The sequence below is a fragment of the Cryptomeria japonica genome, chromosome 9 (assembly GCF_030272615.1).
Source record: "Cryptomeria japonica chromosome 9, Sugi_1.0, whole genome shotgun sequence".
Taxonomy (NCBI): domain Eukaryota; kingdom Viridiplantae; phylum Streptophyta; class Pinopsida; order Cupressales; family Cupressaceae; genus Cryptomeria; species Cryptomeria japonica.
In genome coordinates, this window is record NC_081413.1 from 747,349,186 (window position 1) to 747,372,038 (window position 22,853).

The window sequence follows — 22,853 nt, forward strand, 5'->3', positions numbered from 1 at the left end:
TCGCACAAGAGCTACGAGGTAGATTGCATAAGGTTTGTCTCTGCGATGTTTGTGATGATTTTCGCCTACTGGTGAAGGAGCGAATTTCCTGGCCAAAATGTCGGAGTTGCGAAACTTGCCCAAATGCCTTTCATTCCAAAACTGATCCAAAATCCAAAATTTGTAGAATCTGGCGAAAACTGGTCTAAAGTCCAAAATTTTGCTTAAGTTCCCAAAATTGCCTTATGAGGCCGAATTTCGGACCCAGAGGCCAAATATTGAAACTTCACAAGGTTGAAAATTTGCTAAAATTGCCCAGGGGGCCGAATTTCGGACTCTGGGGCGAAAATTTCAAAAATTCAAAGTTTCTCAATGGTCCGAAAATGCTTTCTAAATCTTGCAAAAAGACCCTTATGGTCCAAAATTCACTTAAAACGCCCAATTTCGGACCCTGGGGCGAAAACTTGAAAATATGAAATGTTGCAAAAGGACCCTTATGGTTCGAAATTCCACTTAAGTCCCCAATTTCGGACCCTGGGGCCGAAATTCAGAGTTGTGCAAATTTGCAAAAGGTGGGTTTAGGTCCGAAAATGCCTCCAATTCACCAAAAGTTCAAAAACTCCAAAAATTTGCGGAAAGGTGGCTAAGGTCCGAAGTTTTTAAATGAATTTGCAAAGCATGTTTAATGGTCCGAAATTCGTAGGAAGCGCCTTAGGGTCCGAAGTCTTCTTAAGTTGCAGAGCATGCGCTAGGGGAAGAAAACTTTTCTAATTTGCAAAGAAAAACGCTAAAACTTCGAATTTGCAAAACATGTTTAATGCTCTGGAATATCTCCAATCGCATAAGGCGTTAAAATTCATTCAAACACTCCAAAATTTGCAAAAGGGTGGTTTAGGTCCGAAAATGATAGAGTTGGCCAAAAATGTTTAATGCTCTGAAATTTGCAAAATCATACAAAAGGTCCGAAGTTTTTTTGAAAAGCGTTGAAGCTCCGAAAATCTTCAAAATCGTAAAACACTTGAAGCTCCGAAGTTTGAAGATACGAAGACTTGCGAAAATGGGCCTAGGGTCCGAAGTTTTTTTGAAAAATTGCGAAACATGTTAAATAGCTCTGAGAATCTTCAGTTCGCCAAAACGCCTTGAATCTCCGAAATCGCCAAAGCACGTGAAAATCGCGAAGGATGAAATAGCTCCGAAGTTCACGCACGCTGGGCAAATGTGAAGTATAGGTTTTGGAAGGGCCTCCATATTCGTCAAAGGGTCCGAAGTTGGAAGGGAAAACTCAGTTTAGAATTTGCAAAACAGCGCCCTAAGCTCCGAGATTCGCCATAAAACTTCAAACTGCAACGCGAAGAAGCAATACAAGGAATTCGAATTTCAAACCCCTCCATTCCTCCGAAGATAAGACGCAATTCGAATTTCGAACCCCCTCCATGCTGCTGCATTTCGTGTGAAGAAAGATCGCGTCCGATTTTGAAAGGGAAAAGAGCCAATTTCGCACGATTTGCATTCAAGGTAAAAACGTTGCAAACCATTAATCATTCAAGTTCAGGTTGCCAATTACCCAAGGTAAAAAAAACCGTTTAAGATGATAAATTCCTTTCAAATAGTAACCGCGAAAATTTGAATCAAAGAGATAACCGTTGGAATTCAAAACTTTGCAGAATTGTCCATTCGTCTTCGCGCAGCAAGGTCAGACAATTCCTCGCCATCCGTTTTCGTCAGGTAAGTGCACTTTGTCTCTCGTAATCATCTCGTATGGTTATTCATCAAATGGACGCCTGTGCAAACTGATTAGAATGCTTAAATTTTCGAAATCTGCATCTTTCTCGCTTGTAAAACGTCGCGCAAAGCAGTCAAAACTAGAATTTGCTCCTAAGATTTAACCAGAAATTGCATTTTTTTAAACTTAGGAAATTTTTTCAAGCTTTGTCCCTATTGAGAATTAATCCAGAAAATGCTTAAGTATAAATTCGTGATTAAAAGCTTTATGCTGTGGTTAAAATCAATCAAGCTTTGAGCTAGAAATGTCGCTCCATGTCCAATCTAAATTTTGAATTAATCCTTGAATGCTGGAGTATTCTCTATCTAACCCGCCTTACTTCTTTTGTATCACCTCGTAATCCACGTCCGACTGTGCAGGATAAATGCCTAAATTGGCGGTAGAATCATCAAAGACGCCCGCTGCAGCTGAGACATCGCGAGCATCCAAATCAGATATCCCGCGCAAGGTTGAAAGGATGAAGTATCAATATCAGAGAGGAGGATTGAGGGAGTCAAAAGTGCATAGCGTCTGGGACAATGTCGGTGATACCGACCTTGGCCATATTGACGTTCAAGACTTCAGGAATCGGGTCTTCTCCCCTAACGCATATGGCAAGTCTAGACAGATGGTGGAAAGTGGCATCGCCCAAGCGGTAGGATTTCCTCCATCATATAGAACTATGAGTTAGTGGTAGAGGCCGCCTGACACTATTAGCGAAATTCCAGATTGGTGCTCCTTGAGAACATGACCATCGCCAACTTCACTCCTGAGGCCACTACACAATGCCTCCAAATCCCATATTCCCCCGACGGCATTGGCGCAAAGGACCACAACAGAATTTGAAGGAGTACGGGACACCGCTAGGGCCGTCAGGGAATGGATACAAGACATCATGAAAAGGGGAGAGCGAATCCTTAAGGAAGTAAAAGAGATGGCCCACCATCGAGAGCTCACTCTAGTCAAGTTATTAGAGGTAAAGAGGGAATCCCTCCACATGCACGAAGTAGCTGCCACTACCCTTCCCCTCATGAGAGCTCTTTTCTGGACACACGAGCAGATTCCTACATTGTCCGCCATCCTAGATCCTCATAGCATCAATACTCTTAAGGAATGGTACTGGACTATCACCATGAAAAACGACACTAGAGAAATTATTGACAAAGAGAATGACGCATGTGAGGTGATTCTGGGAAACATGCAAGAACTAGGTAAGACAATCCTCCGATCAATGGTTTCGGGATGGATAAACGACTTGTTCGATGATGCAATCCAGCCGGACTGTGAAGAAAGATTGGGAACGGATAGGATTACCTATTCCGCTAAAGACTTGAGTTTTGTTGGTCAGTTCCATTAAGACATGTTATGCTTTGAGCGTAATCGCTCCAGCTGGAAGGACGGTTTAAAGCACGTAGACCAGTATCTCGAAGGCATGCAATACAAAATTCGTCATCCTCCTATGCCTCCATTCAGTTTGTTATTCCAGTTATGCATCAAGTTCCAGGAATATGTTCGTGAGGAACGGGCAGCAGGTCGTGATCTATGGCGCAAATATTTGCATGGCGAAGATCAATTTCTAGAAAAGGAGTGTGAGACTGAAATAGAGAAAGTGATTTCTCAAAAGTGCCTTTTTCTCTCTAAATCTTAAAAGTGCACTTTTGCACCAAAAGGTGACATTTGACTTTTGGTCAACAAAATGTAAAACTTTATTAATGCACCTTTTTGGATTATTTTTTGGAATTGTTGTAATTACCTTTTTAGGTAGTTATTGCTCCTTTGGGGGTGGTTGTTGATATTTGCATCCCATTTATGGGTATGGGCCAAAGAAACGGGACTCGGACTCGGCTCGAACTCGGCAAGGCCGACTCGGACTCGGACTCGGGACTCGGCGTCAGACTTGGCTCCAGACTCGGCTGGACTCAGGAAAGTGAAAAACTCAAGAAATTTAGAGATTTTTAAAGATTTAAAACTTGTTACAGACACCCTTTATTGAATACACCTTAAAGACCCAAAAACATCATGAAACTCGGCTCATTTGATTACATACACAAGTATACATCAATTACATAAGCATAAACGCAAATTGTAGCTGAAGAAAATAACAAACAGAGATATATAAATATTGTCAAATGTATACAATATTACAAAACTCATGGAATAAAAAATCCATGTCATCATATGATCATCATCAAATGTTTCATACAAATACCAAAGGTAAATAGTAAATACTAAATACAACTACAAGTGTACAAGCCTATGGCTCAGAGGGCCGTGCAACTGCACCCTCTCGCCCTGGCCCCTTGCGAAGGCGTTTAAAGTAGGTCCTGGATGATTCAGCAACCATAGTCGCTCCCCGTGACACCATGCCATGCTCACCAACATCAGGGACATCTGTGTCATGCTTGCCAACACCAGGAACAACTGTGTCACTCTGAGTCTCAGTATTTCCTGTCTCTGCTCCTCCTGTACCATGGCTACAGCCTTGGCCTCTATATCTACCTGGTCAATCCAATCAATGTCATCATCACTAAATACAGCTGTAGGAGTCCCAAGAGCTGTCTGATTCTCATTGGCCCACTCTGCTTCAAGATCAACCTCATTTAGAATGATAGGAGACATGTCAACTATTGCATTCTTTCTCATTCTTAGGCGGAGGTTGTAGTGAACAAAGACGAGATCATTCATCTTCTCCACAGATAATCTATTGCGCCTCTTGGAGTGTATGTGCTCAAACATACTCCAATTGCGCTCACAACCTGATGCGTTGCATGGTTGGCTCAAGATGTGAATGGCCAACTTCTGAATATTTGGTGTCTCTGGGCCAAAAAAGTTCCACCAATGATCTGAGTTTGAAATGAGAAAAATAAATAAACTTAGTCTCACTCATGAACTCATTTAACAAGTTACAATATAGTATTGAATAAAACTAAAATTAAGCCTAACAATTTATTTTTACCTCGCATCATAGTTGTCCTACCATCTTTGGCGACAGGACGAGAGAAGGTCTCCCCTTGTGCATCTGAGAACATCTGTAGCTCTCGAAAAGGTCTATCTGAGAAGTACCAGCAGGTCCCATCTTCTCCATGATTGCATATAGCCCATTAAGGACCTCCACATCAGCCTTGAAAGAAGGGATAAAGCGGAATGTCGGATTCAGATAATAGGCTGCCGCATGGATGGGCCTATGAAGCTGATGATGCCATCTCCTATCAATGATCTCCCAAATGGGACCATACTTGCTCTCATCTACTCGATAGACGAATTTGATGGCCTCCTTCGCCCTATCCATGCCCTCATATATATAGCCCATTGCGGGCTTATCTCCATCTGCAACTCGCAACAAAACCACCAAGGGCTTAACAAACTGCAAAATTGAAAATATTGTGTAATTTAGAAAAATGAGCAAATAAGAGAATACATATAATAAGTTATAAAACATGAAGTTAAATTGTAGAATTTATAAAAAAATTACCTTCACTATCTCATCACAAGGGACCCAAAAGCCTTGCTCATCAAAAATGCAGTCTGCCATCTCTATCCCTGCAGGGGTGGTAGCATAGGATGAGGAAGACCACTCCTCACCAACAATCATACGTCTCAAGGCAGACTTAGACCTAAGCATGGACTGCAATGTGAGGAAGTTTGTGGCAAATCTTGTGATTCCTGGACGAGCTAACTCCTTTTGCTTTGTGTATTGTCTCATAAGAGCCAACACCCATGAATGATTATATACAAATTTGCAGACATTTCTTGCCCTTTCTACACATCTCTTGACCCATGGGATTTTTCTAATATCTTCCAACATGAGGTCAATGCAATGAGCAACACATGGAGTCCAAACTATAGATGGGTGCCTCTCCATCAATAGTCTACCTGCAGCAACATAATTTGTTGCATTGTAAATTGTAATTAATGGAGGTACAAACTACAAGATAGTAATTAATTTGCAAACAAAATTAGTTTGTAATCAAAAGTTTACCCGCAGCAACATAATTTGCTGCATTGTCGGTCACCACCTGTACCACGTTCTCCTCACCCACATCTTCAATCACCTTCTCTATCTGCTTACATAGGTAGGTGGCATTCTTGCAATGGGCGGAGGCATCAATGGACTTGATGAAAACGGTGCCCCCTGAAATAAAGAAATAAAGCTAGGTCAATGATCATTCAATAAACCATTATATAAAAAATAAAAAATTAAAGACTATATGAAACTAAAATTAATCAATCACCTGCGGAAGAAACAAAAAAATTAAGGAGAGTTCTATTTCTCCTATCCGTCCAACCATTAGTCATGATGGTGCAACCTTTAGTGCTCCATATGTGGCGTTGTTCATCTAAATCCTTTTTCACATCATCCACCATTTGAGACAAAATGTGTCCCCTCAAATCACTCTCACCAGGGGCTTTGAACCCCGCCCCGCATATGGTAATGGCATCAACCATTTTTTGCCAATAAGGAGACCTGTCACAAAGAAACTCAATGAGATAAGTTAAGTATAAAAATTCAATGAGATAAGTTAGTATAAAAATTAAAACAATCAAAGTTATCAAACATAAAAGTTAGTAAAACATTCACCTGGCTACAAAGAATGGAATACAGCTGTAGCTCCAAAACCTGCCAACTGCCATTTTAGCAGCATCATGGACCTCCTTGTTCCAACCCATGCCCTCAAGCGATGGTTGGGACCCAGGAGTAGTGCGAGGCACAAAGAAGGAATCCAACCTAGATTTACGAATCCTAGGTCCAATGGTAACATTCCCACTACAACTACTAGTGGTAGGAGCATGAGAAGTGGTGGTGGCACTACCACTTATAGAAGCAGAAGCAGAAACGGAAGCACCAGCAGTAGCAAACTGAGTGGGACGATATGGAGGTAAGGAAGAAGGGCCTCCAACACAACCTAACTGTGTCCCTCTTCCTAAAACTATCTCTCTCCCAATGGCCGCTCGATCCTCCTTTTGTTTTTTTTTTCTTTCAATCTCCTCAACCATTACATAACAATCACGTACGGCCTCAGGGACTGCTTTTAGGCATGGTTCGGCATCATGTCCACGCACACCAGCAATATGGTATTTCAGCCTATATATACCTCCATGGAATATTGTTTTGCAAAACATACATTTTGTTTGCCCCTTCCCTTGCCCTGGAAAATCCTCATGATATTTCCAAGCAGGGTCCTTTCTAATGGGGGGTCTAGAAGCTGAAGTAGACATTTTAGGATAGTTTTGTGAAACTTGAAGTTGAGGCAAATTGAAATAATAAAGTGAAGTTTGCTGCAATAAAACATTACAAATACAAAATAAAATTAATACATATTACATACATTCAAAAAAACTAAAGTAGGGTTTGTCAAACCCTACTTTAAAAAAAAAGAAATTTACAAACCCTACATAGTACAACACTACAACTACATACTACATGCTACATACACACATACAAAAGAGTTTGAAAGAAGATGTAAAACTTTCAAAATAAATGGATATAAAATGGAATTTTTGCATACAAGAAACAAACTAATTTTCAAAAAAACAACCGTACCTCTTACAACAAGCTTGAAACGAGCTGCAAAGTCTTCCTATCCAACTCTTGATGCACCAAATCGAAACACAATGCAGCTCCAATGTGACAAATTGAAGAAAACTTGAGCTTCCTCCTTGCTGGTTTTTCTTCTATTCACCCTTGTTTTTCTTCCCAACTCACTTTACTCTTCCTTTTTTTGCAAGTGAATGAAATGAAAGTCACTTTTAGGGCTAGAAGACAATTAACATAAAAAACGGACTTCAAAAAACTTTGCATTATATTTTTTTTTTTTGTTTTTCATTTGCCTTATGCCGATCGAGTCCGAGGCTCGGGACTCGCAGAGTTTGGCGAGTTTGGGCCAAACTCGCCAACTCGGCGAGTCCGAGTCCGAGCCCTTGGGACTCGCCAGGCCTGACTCGTACTCGGACTTGCCGAGTCTGGGCGAGTTCGGGCGAGTCCCGTTTCTCTGGTTTGGGCAGCCATGCTTTATGGATGAATCTGGGCCACTTGTTTAGATTAAATCTAGGCCATTCATCCTTTTTTGAAGCCTATTTAAGGGACTGATTTTCCCTCATTTTGTAAGAAGTTCTTGGATTGTTGCAAAGCTCTGGCGAAATTTACAGGAATTAATGCAAAGATTAAGACTGTTTTCAAGTTTCCTTGTGAGTGCATGGTCTCCTTCTTCACTTAATTTAGAAATCTTTCAGTTATGTTTATTTCCTTTACATAGCATTTTCAAGCAAACATCTGATAGAATCCTTGCAGTCCACACCATTGGGGAATGGCTGATTGCCTTTTTCTCTGCATGGTTAATCTGGACCTTTCATGCTTAGTTCGGTTATTGAATACTCACTATGAATGTAAAAGCTCTGATGTTGTATGTGATAACATGAAAAATCTTATTTTCCTTTGAAGATTGCACTAGATTTATGCAAACACTGTGCTTGAGTAGCTGGTAATGCTTAGTCTTGTTATTTTGGAGGCTTCCGTCTATTTGATGAAACTGCTATCTTAGTTAAAATTTACATTTCATGTATCTCTCTCTCTCCCTATCCTTCCCTCCTTTTTCCCCATTTTTATCCAGAAAATCTGCAGTCCCATCAAAATTGTATCAACTTAACCGAAATCATTTGATAGAAAGATTATAAAAGTTCCAGAGAATTTATCTATAAATTACCCATCCAACGTAAGTCCCCCCTTGTGTTTCCAGCATAAACACATTAGACCACTGAGAAATCCCGCAGTCAAGACTTGACAAAAGAAACCTTGAGGTTGTCCCTTTTGATCAAATATAAAAAAATAGCATTAGGGACTTCCTTATCTCAAGAGAGGATAGGATTCTTAGCTGGTTATTCTATTTTGTGTTGGCCGTATGGAGTTTGCAGCAATGCGATTTCAGACACGTCAACACTATGCTACACATCTCCTCTGCTGAAAGTGTGAGCATAGTACTCATCCTACCCACTTCCCATGCTTGTCCCATCATATCCTTAATGTACGCTATTGGATCCTTATTTTAAAAAGTGACTTTCTTTTGATGTCAATGGAAAATCTATGAAGGGGGTCACTTTATGAGCTAGAATGTGAAATAAAAGAAAAGAAAAGAAATAATTGTCTAAAAGGTGGAATATAAAAGAATTGAGAGCCAAAAAGCAATTCATTCTCGACTTTTATTTCCTTTGGTGTTTCTTTGAGAGCTTGTGCTTTTGGGTCAGCAAACCCTAGGATGAAAACTCTTATGTACTTGGTTGATTGGACAAAAACTCATTTCGACCAACCTTGGCGGATTTGCACAGGATTCACAGGTGCAAACAGAAAATTATTGTTTTGAAGTCTGGATGAGAGATATGACATTGTTGCATTTTAGAAATCACACAAGTGATTGCCAAGAGGTGTATGGAGCTATAATGGTGCAAAGTTTTGTGAGGCGATGTAACTAGTGTGGTGTGAATGCTGGTTATGGTTGGGTAGATCATTGAACATGCTAAACGATGAAAGTTTGGTATACTTGGGCAATTTTCAGTGCTATTTCTGGTCGCCACTAGCTGAAATCGTCTAGGTGTGAGACTTAGGAGGCAGATTGTGGGTTGCTGGCCCTTCAAACCAGTCGCTAGTCGTTGGAAAATGAGAAGTGGGCAGCAAAAGCAGGCAAAGCCTTTGTAGAAGAACTAGAGGAGGTGATGGTGTTTACAGTGATAACTCAGCCTGGAGCTTCATAACAGACTTGGGAGTTAATCACAAATGCTGCTCAAGCCTATCTTGAAGCTGGCATGAGGTATTGTGGTCAGACCACTAGGTCAAAGTGAGTCATTCTTCCATTTATTTGAGTTCAGGCTTTGTATATTTGAACTCTTTAATGGAATACCCACATCACAGAATTGTGGAAAGCGGTAAAAATTCGGTGTAAAAATCTGGGTCAGATCACTAGACAAGAACTAATTTGGTAGCTCATAGCTAAGGGAGGCATCATTTTGGTGTATGAACCCCCCTGTGGAATCCCACAAAGGGATTGTTCTCTATTTACCTTATAATTCCTTGTAGACAAATAAAATACAAGACCATAGACCAGGGATCATCAGTAGCTAAAAAATTACACGTTTAATGAAAGAAATTAAAGATATGCTTATGTGAAATATCTGTCAACCAGTGAAATACTTTAGAGAATGAGACTGTAGCAAATCTTTACCATTTCTACACCCTGCAGTATGACTAAAAAGTAGTATATGTTTAAGATGTCATGTTTATAGAAATATTAATTTCCAATGTATTATAACATTTATTTATCAAAAAGGCCAGTATGATATTGAGGCCACTCATCAAAGGAATGCACCAAGTGATAGTGGTCTTTTATTTGTTGTGGCTACTCATTAAAGGAATGCACCAAGTGATAATGGTTCTTTTATTTGTTTGTAATCTGTTCTCACATTTTCTTATACTTTATTTTTATGTTCAGGATATTAACAGAACTAGAAATGACCCGCACTGCTTTGCTTCAAGCCGAGAAGGATGTTGAAGGAAATAAAAAAGTATGTATTGGTTTTTCTTTTCGTTTAAAAAAAAACAATGTTGAAGGAAAGAAAAAAGTATGTATTGGTTTTTCTTCTCGTTAAAAAAAAACAATGTTGAAGGTCTTCAACATAACACATACATTTTTGTGCTGCTAGCATTTTGCTTGCTTTTGAAGCATGTATTAAGAAAATTTTTATTGCATATTTTTAATACATTTTTGTTGTCATTAGATGGCATGAATTTATATTTTTGTGCCTGTGAATATTTTTGCATGAGCTCAGGATATTGAAGAAATCACAGCAGCAAGGAAAGCTGCTCAGGAGGGTCAAAATGCTGCAATAGATCAACTTATGAAGCAGCTTAATGAGGTTGGAAATGGATATATCATGGCATACGGTTCTTCTATATGTATTTGATTAACCTATGATATTATTTGCTTACATCTGTAAGGTTTTAGATTTTAGATTTTATTGTTATGTAACATGTTTGTGGTAGGTACCTATAATATACCAGGCATAATATATATGACACTTACATTTTTGATTTAGATACTATTTCTGTTTTTGAGGTTATTGCGAGGCATTGGGTTTGCAATTTGGACAGTCACTATCAAATTTCTTTGATATACTTTCTGTGTAGACAAATATCCATATTTTAAGATGTGACTTTGGTGCTGGCTAACCAAGTTTTAATGTAGCTAAAGCTTTAAAATTATTTCTTGATGTCTGTCCTTCAACATCATTTGGAATTGGTAGAGGTTTTTATAACTCCTAATTTTAATTGAAGGTATCACATTAGAACATATGTATACAGTGATGTTTTATCTCTATAATAAAGTTTTAATTAATATAAAACAATCCCAATTTCTAGGCAAGGTTACAATTAATTTAAAACCATTCTAACAATTCCAGATCTAGTTTTTCTTATCACCAAGTGGCTGAGAACTAAAGCTAGATCTAAATTCACGTAGATCATAAATTTACATTCAAAATTTTTAGAGATCAAGACAAGAAACTAACATATATTTCAGTACATGTAAATAGACAAATAACATGTGATGTGGGCAATAATTGAATCCATTTGGAAACATTTTGTTTCAATGTTGGACACGATTTTCTTCTGGAAGTATCTCAGTAGGCGACGGTGCGTTGGTGTATAAATTGAGTGATCTATAAAATGTTTGAAATTGTACAGTATCATGAGCTATTTATGTTGGTTTACTGTGATCATCATTTTTATTTGTGTGTTGCATTTGGATGATCCTCATTTTTGTATCTGATTGGTTCAGCGGTTGAGAGGTGAGACAAATAATTAGCAACTATATGTGGAATTTTTTGATTGTTGAAACTGTAGACCCAAGTTTAATGATTAAAAAACACAGTTTTGCTCCATTTGCATTGGGTGTTATCTCTTGTGCAGGAATTACTTACTGTATGGTGCATGCTTCTATGTAGTTCAGTTTCAACAAACAATTTTGATCACTTCAGGAAATTTATCTCCTTATTTTTTTCTGCTGATTTTCTTATTTTTGATTTGGCAGCTGGGAGCAGTTGCTGTGGTAGAGAATAATGAGGTAATAAATGCCTTAAAGACTTCAAGCTATTAAATGCATGAAATTTCCACAGTCCATGATAAATTAACTTTGATGGTTTCTGGATTTGACTGTGTGATTAATTTATTTTTCACGTCCAGAAACCATCAAGTTATCTTCTAGCTAGCTCTTCTGTTATTTTCTTTATGGTTGTTTTTTTGATTTCTTGAATGCCATATATGGTCATTCTTGATGCCTAGCAGTTTTTATGAAACATATATTTTGGTCCAACTATATCCCTCTGCAAGATATTTTTTGGCTTTAGGGGTTTGAAATCAGGGAATTAAGGAATTGCACTGTGTATTTAGGGACTTGCATTCTATTTTTCTAGAATTTTAATGAACTTTATCGGGGAAGATCTGCTTTGAATGTTAGGTACAGTTCTCTAGTTTGTTTGTTCTTTTTAAAAAATGTTTCTTTACTTTCTTTTTTTTTATTCTGCGTGAATCTGGACTTTAGCCTTGCTGGCTGTACACAGGTGTTAGTCACTTGATTAATTTGTTTGAACATGATTTAAACTTTGGGAGGGCTATTTCATGTCATATCTAGATTTCTGTGGATAGCATATCATGTAATTCTAACTGAATGTACATCATTATATTTATCTATAGGTATGGGATTGCTAATATTTATTATCTCCAAAGCCATTTCGGGTTCATAAGGATATGATGTAGTTAAGCATATTCAGAGATCATCCATTTATATGTTTTTTAGTTGCCTTTCTTGCTTTAGTCTTTAGATTTCAAATTATGGAAATTAATATAGAAGTTGGCCCAAGGAAAAGTGCTATGCAAATGCAAGAGTGAGACTTGTCAGCTCTTGGTAAAAGATGATATCCATATCTTCTTCTTCAACTCTTTATGATTGCAAATAAATGATTTCAGAAGTTTTGTTTATTTTTTATTTTTCTAATAGGTTGAAAGTGGTAAACTACAAGTGACTATCCTGGAAAACAAAGCACTGCATGAACAATTATTACAAAGTAACACAGCAGTTAGAGAGTTACAAGAGCGTTGTTCAGATCTTCAGAAGCACTTGCTTGATGTTGAGCAAGGGGACAAGAGATTACAGGAGAAAAAAATTGTTAAAATTGAGGCTCTTGATGGTAGTAATGTATCAGATGCTTATGAGAGGGACTCACTCATCAAAGATATTTATGAATTAAAGTTTCAAAATGAATATTTGAAATTGCATCTTGAACACTTCTGTGCTGACATAATTCAATCTGGTAGCACAGAAGATGCCATTGTGCAGTTCAAAGAATCTTCTCAAGGAAATCATTCATACACTGTAAGTCAGTTGCACAGAGAGATTACAGACCTGAGTAAGCAACTTGAAGAGAGCAGAGCATCACTAGCAGTAGCAGAGGATAACATCAAACAATTTCATCTCGCAATATCTCAGTCTGACGAAAGGGTTCAAGAACTTTCAACACAGCTTGTTGAAGGTGAGTTCTCATGTTTAGACTTACCTCTCTAAATTCGGCATCTTGTTTCTTCATATCATATTAGGAACCATGTGCAGCTGGAGAGTTCTATTCTTACTCAATATTTTTATTGTGAATTTAATATGTGGAAAAGAGGATAAGACTTTTTCAACCAATTTTCATTTAGTAAATAATGTGTTTGAGTTTGTGACCTTATGTCTGCAATTTTTGAAAAACATCCGTATTGTGATTTGAATTAATCTAGTAAGTGTGGGGACAGTATGCTAGTTGAGGAAGAGAATGGAATTTTAAATAGCATCTGCAAAAAACTTAAAATCAAACAAGATAGACAATTATGTAATATCTGATCAAAGTATATTCTTATTTCAGCTTGGAGTTTATAAAAATTGGACACATTCTTTATCAGAGATTTGTGCCTTATAATAATTTTATTGGATGTTCTGAATTTAGTTATTATGTACCTTTTCAATACAAGGAACAAAAACAAAAAATACTAGATCAGTATTCGTAGTGATAATTGAAGAGCCATCATACATAGCAGTGATCTATGTCCTTTGTATTCTAGTTCAAATAGAATGAAATACATGATAGTGATCCATGTCCATTTTGTTCTGGTTCGAAATAGAATGAAATATAAAATGGAGGTTTTGGAGAAGAATTGAGCATGTTGGTGATATGTGTTGAAATGAGATCCTAGGCCTATGGATGCAAACTAAAATCTCAAATCTCCATGGCATATCGTTGGAAACATAAATAGGTTCAGCTATAGTCCTAATAGGAGAGTTGAACGCTTGTAATTTATGATTCCTTTTTTGCAATGGCTTTGAGATTGGGAAATGTGTATAAATGATAAGAAATTAACAACTTTCAATGATGATAGTGAAATACAGAGTTGGAAATCAATATAGTACCTGAGATCTGGAAATAGGAAACAGAGAAGAACCTGTAGCTGCAATTTGGGTCTGAAAATGCAGGAGTAGCGTGTTGGGTGTCCTAGCCTAAGGGTGTCGGAGTCAACAGTAAGCTCCGTATTCCGGATCAGGAGGTTCTGTAGCTCTGCTCCTCCAAAAATCAGCTTGGAAGTGGTAGAAACAGTTGGAGGGTTCCCTAGTCCAGGTGTTTATGCTTGTTCGAAGTCTAAGATCGTTCATCGTTGTCTGCTCTGCACACCTATGACACTCTCTGCTATCGGTTTTGAACTTGCACACATGAAAATGAGGAAAAATGGCTCTGCTGTATGGGGGCTTGCCTAAGTCAAACCTTGAGTTGGTGTTTCCACGTCCACTATAGCAATGTTTGATGAAATAGAGCAGGCTGAAACGTTAATGGAAATTGTTGAATCAACAAATGTTACCTTAGATATGAAACCCTTGGCTTGAAGCTTCAAACAAGGATTGATGTTGCTTGAATGATGTAAATGCATGCCTTCATCATGGAAGAACACATAAAAATTGATCATGATTGCTGAAACTTGAATGCTTGACTCCTTGATTGCAGACTTGTGCTCAATTGTCTTGAATATGCTTGATTGTGTGAATTGAATTTGCTAGATGTCAAGACTTAGAGCAAAATGAGAGAGGGAGTTGTATTTGTATGCAACTTAAAACCTTTTTGGATTTAATTTTTGCTTAAGGCTAACATCGGGAGCAATTTCCTGCTACTTGCAAAGCCAACCGTTATTATTCAAAATTTGGTGCCAAATTGCTTGGATAGGGGCGTTTGGCGTCCTAGTCCTAGCAGTTTGAGCTACAACAAAGGTTTTGAGTAGGGGATTGCACCAAGTTTTTGAAAACCATCCCAAAATTGAGCACAATCTGACATGAACCATGTACATTAGGCACAACCATCAAAGTGGGTCCAAAGTGAGTAAAACACTAAAACTGTATAGGGATCCAATTACTACACTATAGCTGGATAATTTTATGAAAGCTTATCTTTAGAGACTGAAAATGGTTCTTTCTTCATCTTGGGATGAAAACCTTGGGAGATCGGTTGATTGGACGAAAACCCAATTCAACCTTTGGGGTGGATTCAGTAAGAGTTCACAACTGGACTTCATTGAAGAAATTTGCGAAGTCTTGTTCCTTGACAAATTTACAAGCTGTTTTAATATTTTTCAGAATAAGGTTATTTTTGGATGATCTATTGATTTTTCAAAGAATAAAGTTTATTTAGCAGGGAGATTTTTATTTTTTTTGATAAGTCACAGCCGAAGTGGTATTTTTTAGCTTTTCCCTGGAGCTAAGAACCAGTCGAGTAGACTCAAAACCCAAGACCTCCCATGTAGTAGGCTCGCAGCTAACCGCTGCATTGTGGGGTCATCCCCCTATGTAGCAGGGAGAATTATGGCTAAAAAATAAATATCCACCAATTATTTTTTTGGTGAATAACTATTCAAATCTGAAAGATTTATTTATCCGTGGCATTATAAGTGCAATATCTTGGACGCTTAATTTTTGTTTAGATGGGCAAATAAAATTTGATTTGCCAAATAATAATATTTTATGGGAGCCTTTCTTCATGAACAGATTTGTTAATGTTAGTGATTAAATAATATTATATATTAGTGACCATTCATAAACGTGAGAGTTATATCATGGCTGAGGGAATATATTATATTTTTGCATTGGCACATTATAGAGGCTAGACGACTTGGCATTATTATCGAATGGTGATTTCCTTGAAAGCATTGAAGAATATATATTTGCAAGAGTATTCCCCAAGCATGAGTGATTAATATTTCTTTTTTGAACGGTTTATACATATGATTGGGAGTGCCATAACATTGCAGGACAGGTCGTGGAAGAAGAAATCTTAGCTCAGCGTGACGAACAGGTGCTTGCAAGGAGGAACTGTGAACACTAAATTTGAAGGTGTTAAATTTGTTAATATTCTGGCATGATTAAACTTCTTTCAAAGCTATTGACCATAACTCACACTTTCCCTAGTTGCTGACTGTAGAATTGGATATTTGATAGGAATATATATTAATATTATTCCTGTGTAAGGAGACTGTAGATACCATATTGATTGAACAGAGCGACAAAGCCTTTGCAATCTCTTATTTCCAATTCCAGATTCATTGGGCTTTATGGGAAGTCATTATCGTCCGATTCTGCAAAGACAAGGTTGATGCTATTTAAGAATTTTTAACCTACATGTACAGGCATGAATGGTAGGACTGGGTCAATTTACTAACCAAACTGGCCGCTGACATCAAAACATTGATTGGCAAAACAAGGGACATTTCTTGACAAGGCAAACTATGCTCCTGTACCTCATGTGAGATCTCAAGTGCTGGTTGTGTCTTCATTCTGGACTGATTAAAGTCATGTTCGGATATGTACACCGTGGCTTTGATGGAGGATTAAGTTATTCATGTGTGACTGGAAGCTTTGTAAGGGGATTAGAAATCTGAGTGACTCCGTTTCTGTTGCTGTTTGGTAAATGTTAATAAACTGAAATTTATATCTGCACGGCTGCCAACTCCTGGAGTCTATTTTCAGTCATCGTTTTATGTTCTAAGAACAACAATTAATATTCTGAATGACACAGGTCAGATATGAGGCTAAAATTCAATATTGGAAGCTTTGTTATCTGATATTTCATAATATACATTTTTAGTTTCAGTTTGGTTGTATTATTTATTTTTTCCTTGCATAGCTGTGAATATACTTTGCATATATCTACTATTGATACTCACACCAGCAATATGTCATCACACTCGCAATCTGAAAGTCATAATTGGCATACATGCAACTGTGCGATAAAATGTCCCTTAACTGAGTTTGGGAACGTGTGGAATATATATATCTGTTGCACAAATCTTGGCTGGGGTTCTTACAAACAAAGAACTAAATACAAATAGACTAAAATAGGCTCATATCTGTTGCCTAGAAATAGCCACTACTAATGATGACTCCTGCCAGATGTGGCTGTTATTAAAAATAGAAATTTGACCTGTGAATGAACTTCTGAAAATTTGAAATGACTTTTGACTTGAAACTGTTTCATCCATTTGGAGTTTTGAAATAGGGCGAATTCATGGAGCCTCCAGAAAATGTTGAAATGGTGCAGACATGAATCTAATGCATGCCCTGCCAATACCAGCTTGATGACCAAATTGCTTCCTGCTTAGACTCTTTCTTCCACGTTCAGATCAAGTATACTAATATGGCCAAGAAGGCTATCATGGACGTTATGCAAGACATCCAACAACACTGTCTTGGGCACCAACACATTTTAATACAATTCTGAAGCTGTAAAAGATTTCTTATTGCTTTCCATGACCCTCGAGAAGTACAAAACTGAACAAGAATCCTGCTGGAAATGGAAAACAGTGCTTGTAAATTGGATGCGACAACATAATAGGCTAGGAGAAATGAAAAATAAGAGAATAATAATGTTGAACACTCTTCACCTTGCAATCCTTCACTACAGCACTTGGAATCATCCTTGAATCCTGTAAAAATCAGAATTGAAGGCTTTGTTTCTGCTATGAACAGCAAAATTGAATATGTGAATCACATTCTGTGGTACATGCAGAAGTGATCAGGCTTTGATACTACTTATCTCTGTAAAGCTGGTAAGTCAGGAGAGAATACATTGTTTGAGGTGTTGAGCAATTGAATAAAACTCAAACAAAAGAAGTTTACAATTACTAAATAGCTGATCAAACTAGATGTTTATTTTAATTGATAACTTATATGAAACGTGCAAACTCTATGTAAGAGATGTATGTCTTCCACTCTAATTATATCTTTCAAATTAAGGTATTATATAGCTTTTCAGTATGAGAAACAAAAACTTTCAAAAAATAGGAAATCAGGGTTTTTAGATTGAATTGCAAAAGCTAGCACAGAATATTGATCTGTATCATTCGTGGAAGTTGAATTGGACAGTCAAATATGGGAAAAGTTATTAAAAAAACCTAGAAAAGGTTTGTTGGAGTTATTTAATTTTGGTAGCCCTACTTGCTGGGGTCATAACAACTAACTTGTCAATCGAAATTCAATTTCAGTCTCACAAAATTGTAACAAGCTTCAATAGGCATAACAATCTGCCTACCATTACGAAAAACCCTCAGACATATTTTTTCTTATTTTGTTGTTTGTCTAATATGCTTCCTTAATGCCTGAATTAGATACAATCTAAAGTTTATCTCTAATTTTGACAAATGTATACCTTCCGAGGTTTCGTCATTATGTCAGCATCTGCTCCTCTAGAGGACAATAGTAAAGACCAATGTCTTCATTATTCACCAAATGATGGATGTAATGGTGGTTAACTTAAATATGTGTTTTGGCATAATGGATTGGGTTCTTCTTCATCTTGAGCACACTTTGATTGTCACAAAAAAGAGAGATTGGTGTTATTTTGTCAAATTGAAGATCGACCAATATTCTCTGCAACCACATTGCTACACAAGCCATACTCACATCTGCCTTACAATATTGTTTAGGGATAGAATTTTGGGAGTTTGATTATGTTATTTTCGTATTACAAACAAGTATACCAAAGCACTATTAGACAAATTATGTTATTTTTCTATCACAAACTAAGTATGCCAGAGCACTTCTAGACAGATTATATTATTTTTGTATCAGAAACTAAGTATCCCAAAGCACTTCTTGACAAGTTATGTTTATTTTGTATCAGAAAATAAGTATGCCAAAGCACCCCAAGGCAAGTTTTGGATGGCTGGTTGTAATCCTACATCTACACCGATTGAAGTTGTGATAAAATTTTCGATTTACATTGATTTGTTATTGGTCAACATGTGTAACATGAATTGGTGGATAGTGTTATACCTCTTGTACCATGGAAGCATTTAAAAATGTCTTTTTGTAGACAAGGCAAAATGAATAATGTGTGAGGTAAAGTCTTTCTTCAAATTTGGAGGGGAAGCTTTGTGAGATCTAACCTATAGCTATACAAGATTCACTAAGGGGGTTTTGCATAACTGAAAATTATTACATGACTATGTTTTTTGGCCTCAGACTGTTAATAGTTGTCTCTTGCAAATGATTTTAAGTTATCGAAAGAAAGAAACTACTAATCGGAAAACATAAATGACACCTAAAGGCTGGTCAAAATAGAGACAATCAATGAAAACAAAATATAAAGGAATAATGACTTGAAAAACACACAATTCAAGGAGGGTGTAATCCAACATCTACACCTATGGCAGCTGGGATAAAATTTTTGACACATTGATTTTTTATTGCTCAATAAATTCATGTAACATCAATTGGTGGGTAGAGTTACACCCATTGATTTTATTTGCATTTTTATTTGTCGTTTTGTAAGACAAGACAAAATGAAACAGTGTGAGGTAAAATCTTTCTTCAAATTTGGAGGGGAAGCTCCTTGAGATCTAAACTAACCTAAATCAAGCTAACCGACTCCATACTCAAAGCATAAACGATAAATATGGATATGCATACTATTCGATTCAAGATTCATTAATGGGGTTTTGTGTACATGAAAATTATTATGTGCCTATATTTTTTTGGCTCAGATACATGTGTCGTACTGTTAATAGTTGTATTGCAAACGATTTTCAGTTATTGAAAGAAAGAAACAACTAATCTAAAAGCATTAATGACACCTAAAGGCTGCTGAAAATAGAGACCAATTGAAAGAAAATATGAAGGAATAATGACTTGAACAACACACAATTCGAGGAAATAAATAGTCACATGCAAAGCTACTTCTTAGTGAATATAGATATAAAGTTTATAGTTATTTTTAGAATACCAATGAAGGATCCCAGCTAGATAAAGAATGAGTCCTTGAAGATAATTCAGCCACAGATTTATGGTGTAGAAATATATATTAGGATTCCATTCTTGAAATCTTGAAATTCACATTTTCTTGCAATATCTTGAGGAAACGTAACAGCTAAACGACACAAAGAAATATTCTTTAGAGGTTAATCTAGTGCCAGTCTTGGTAGCTCCCTGACATGCCTTTAAAGAGGTAGTTGTTGAAGATTCAATGGTTATTTGTGAACCTATGCTAGAATGGGTATGACATCCAATGCTATATGGCATCAATAAATAGGTACAACTCCAATAAATGGTACATAAGCCTTTTTAAATGTTTCAAATTCCCTTTTAAATGCTGCACAGTCTGTAAGTTCCTCTTTGAGACTGTGTTGGAATCAACTAAGGCTTGAATGCCTTCCCCATGCATTGACTCCTCCTTGGCAAGGAATATAATAAATGTATGACACCCTTTTGGGAGCTCATGAAAGGTACGGCTGGGTTATACCAGCACACATAAAATATTTGATTATTAAAATACCACTTCTAGGGCACACACTACAAAATTGATAATTTTGTTTCCATTGCACACACCACACTTGAAATTTTTGTTCTACCTCACACTTGCACATGCAACACTAATTCACAAATATTCAAAATTGTTGTACCTGTAAACCTGTGAGTCTAAGTAAGAGATATAACAATTTGGTTTGAAATTTCTATTTCTCCATTTTCGCACAAATCATGACTCTGAATGGATCATGCCATATTGGTTAGGGAAGATCTTTCACTCCCAAAAGCAATCTTCATCGTAGTGTTTTTCATCCTAGGGCTGTTATTGATCAAACCTACTCAACCTCCACAACTGGTTTCAATAAAATTGTTGGAAATATTATAGTTGTCATTGATGTCAAGAATAAATTCATCGTCCAAGATCGTTATCATTGATGCCAAAGTTAGATTAATGAAGGGAAATGCAATTCTTAGAATGAAGCAAAATATGCATAGAGACAATTATAATATGTATGATCTGATTGCTTGTCAAGTTTAAACCCCATGGATACAACTAATAAAAATGCTTATTGAATGAATGACTAAGCATTTTGTTTACAATTCACATCATGACAGACTCCTATTTATGGCAGCGCTGACTATGAAACTTGTTTGAACTATATTGGGACTCTCTTTATTGCTGTCCCATGTTCAAGCAAAACAAAGTTAATCTTTTCCGAGCACCTTGTGGATTATATTCCAAGACATATAAATGGAGTGAAAGTAAATATCAAGGCATCATTTTGAAGATTAATAAAAATGTTCAAAGGCAGCGATCAGCATTTTGGTTTAGTAAACAGAAGCCCATGCCCTTATAAAAAGTTTGTTTCCTTTCTAACAGATATCTCTCTTCAAATAGAGACATAATGATATGCGGATATAAAAGGTGATAATGACATGTTGAGAGGAGATGAGAGTAGAGTGAAATAGATAAATCAGATATTCACCAGCATATATATGAGTTTATACATGCAGATTTGAAAAGAGGAATAGGCAGATTTGAAGAAGGGCCAGTGTTGAAATAAATGTTATATCATTAAAAAACAAGAATATTTTTATGAGAAGAGCAAGATAAATATTGTCATACAAAGGCAGATTTGTGAAGAGGATCTTAGTGCAGATTTTATGAAGAGTATTTAAGAAAGTTGGAACAGACTTATGTGAAGAATTACAGATCTAGATGAATAGATATTGCAGATCTAGAAGAAGAAAATATACAGATTTGTGAAGCAATTATAGACAGACTTTATGAAGAGTTTATGATCATATTTATGGAGGAGTTATAATCAAATGTATACAGTTTTTATGAGCAGATATATGATTATATGTATAAAGTTGTTATGAGCAGATATATGAGGTTTTTATGAGTAGATTGATGTCTCTCGCTAAGTTGGTGCTTAGCAGTGGGGGTTAGTGCCTCTTGTAGTTTGGTGCCTACGAATTGAGGGGATTGGTGTTAATGATGATAGCTCTGGTCAGTATCCTTAGCATAACTGACAGAGCCATTATAAATGTTCAATTGGCCTTTCAGCCTTTAACATTTAGATTAATGAAACCCATCCATCATATGTGCTCAGAAATTTACTTATTCTATTTGCCAATTGCTGCCAAACAGTTTACTGTAGACACATGTATATATCTGATCATTAACCTGCGATCTATATTTTAGTATAACCAGTCAACATCATAATTGCTATCACTGATTTGATTGGTAATCGATTGGGTTGTGTATTAGTTAAGTCTTAACCAATTATTAGTGAATCGGTTTGATAGAAACCACCGGGACTCTTGGAGTAAAGAGTCATGGCTTCTCAGGAAGTCATTTAATACCATATATCGATATGATACAGTTTTCATTTTGAATAGGTCAAGTCAATAATGATAGAAACAGTGAATACGGCTATGATAAGACTTAGACTGTAATACACTAAAGGATAAATTAATCAGATAAAACTACTATAATTATCTGAGCATACATCCATGGCAGATTGAACAACACTCATCATCAGTGGTATACTTTCAAGGGAAAATGAACATTGACTATTATCCGCTTGCTGTCTTGTCACATTCGTGGGAAGTTAGAATAGTAATACAGCACAAACTATATACTCTTCTGATAAAATTAAAGTAAACTATATTCTGCAGTCTGATCACAAAACTTAACATGGTATCAGAGCAGGTTTAAGGAAAGATCAGATCAGATTGATAGAAGCAAGGCTATC

At 36.8% G+C, this 22,853-nt stretch overlaps 2 protein-coding genes across 4 annotated transcripts in view; one reads left to right on the plus strand and one right to left on the minus strand.

Annotated features, from left to right (window-relative positions):
• Nucleotides 1–22,853, plus strand: part of LOC131064657 (protein GRIP) — a 289,846-nt gene that overhangs the window by 62,967 nt on the left and 204,026 nt on the right. For all 3 annotated transcript variants that reach the window (XM_059211056.1, XM_059211057.1, XM_059211058.1), the window contains 4 exons: nucleotides 10,219–10,291; nucleotides 10,556–10,642; nucleotides 11,815–11,847; nucleotides 12,781–13,312. In XM_059211056.1, the coding sequence (XP_059067039.1) occupies nucleotides 10,219–10,291; nucleotides 10,556–10,642; nucleotides 11,815–11,847; nucleotides 12,781–13,312 (725 nt within the window). The remainder of the gene's footprint in view (nucleotides 1–10,218; nucleotides 10,292–10,555; nucleotides 10,643–11,814; nucleotides 11,848–12,780; nucleotides 13,313–22,853) is intronic.
• LOC131858091 (uncharacterized) lies at nucleotides 4,780–5,588 on the minus strand. The gene is made up of 2 exons (XM_059211059.1): nucleotides 5,214–5,588; nucleotides 4,780–5,068 (listed from the first exon to the last, which is right to left on the minus strand). The coding sequence occupies exons 1-2, from the start codon at nucleotides 5,544–5,546 to the stop codon at nucleotides 4,988–4,990; spliced, it is 414 nt and encodes a 137-aa protein (XP_059067042.1). The 5' UTR covers nucleotides 5,547–5,588; the 3' UTR covers nucleotides 4,780–4,987.

Excerpts from the sequence above, each read along its gene's own strand:
- LOC131858091 (XM_059211059.1), bottom strand. The coding sequence starts at position 5,546 with ATGTTGGAAGATATTAGAAAAATCCCATGGGTCAAGAGATGTGTAGAA. Across the intron at positions 5,069-5,213 it reads CTTGTGATGAGATAGTGAAG|ATGGAGATAAGCCCGCAATG; the intron begins GTAATTTTTTTA and ends TGCGAGTTGCAG.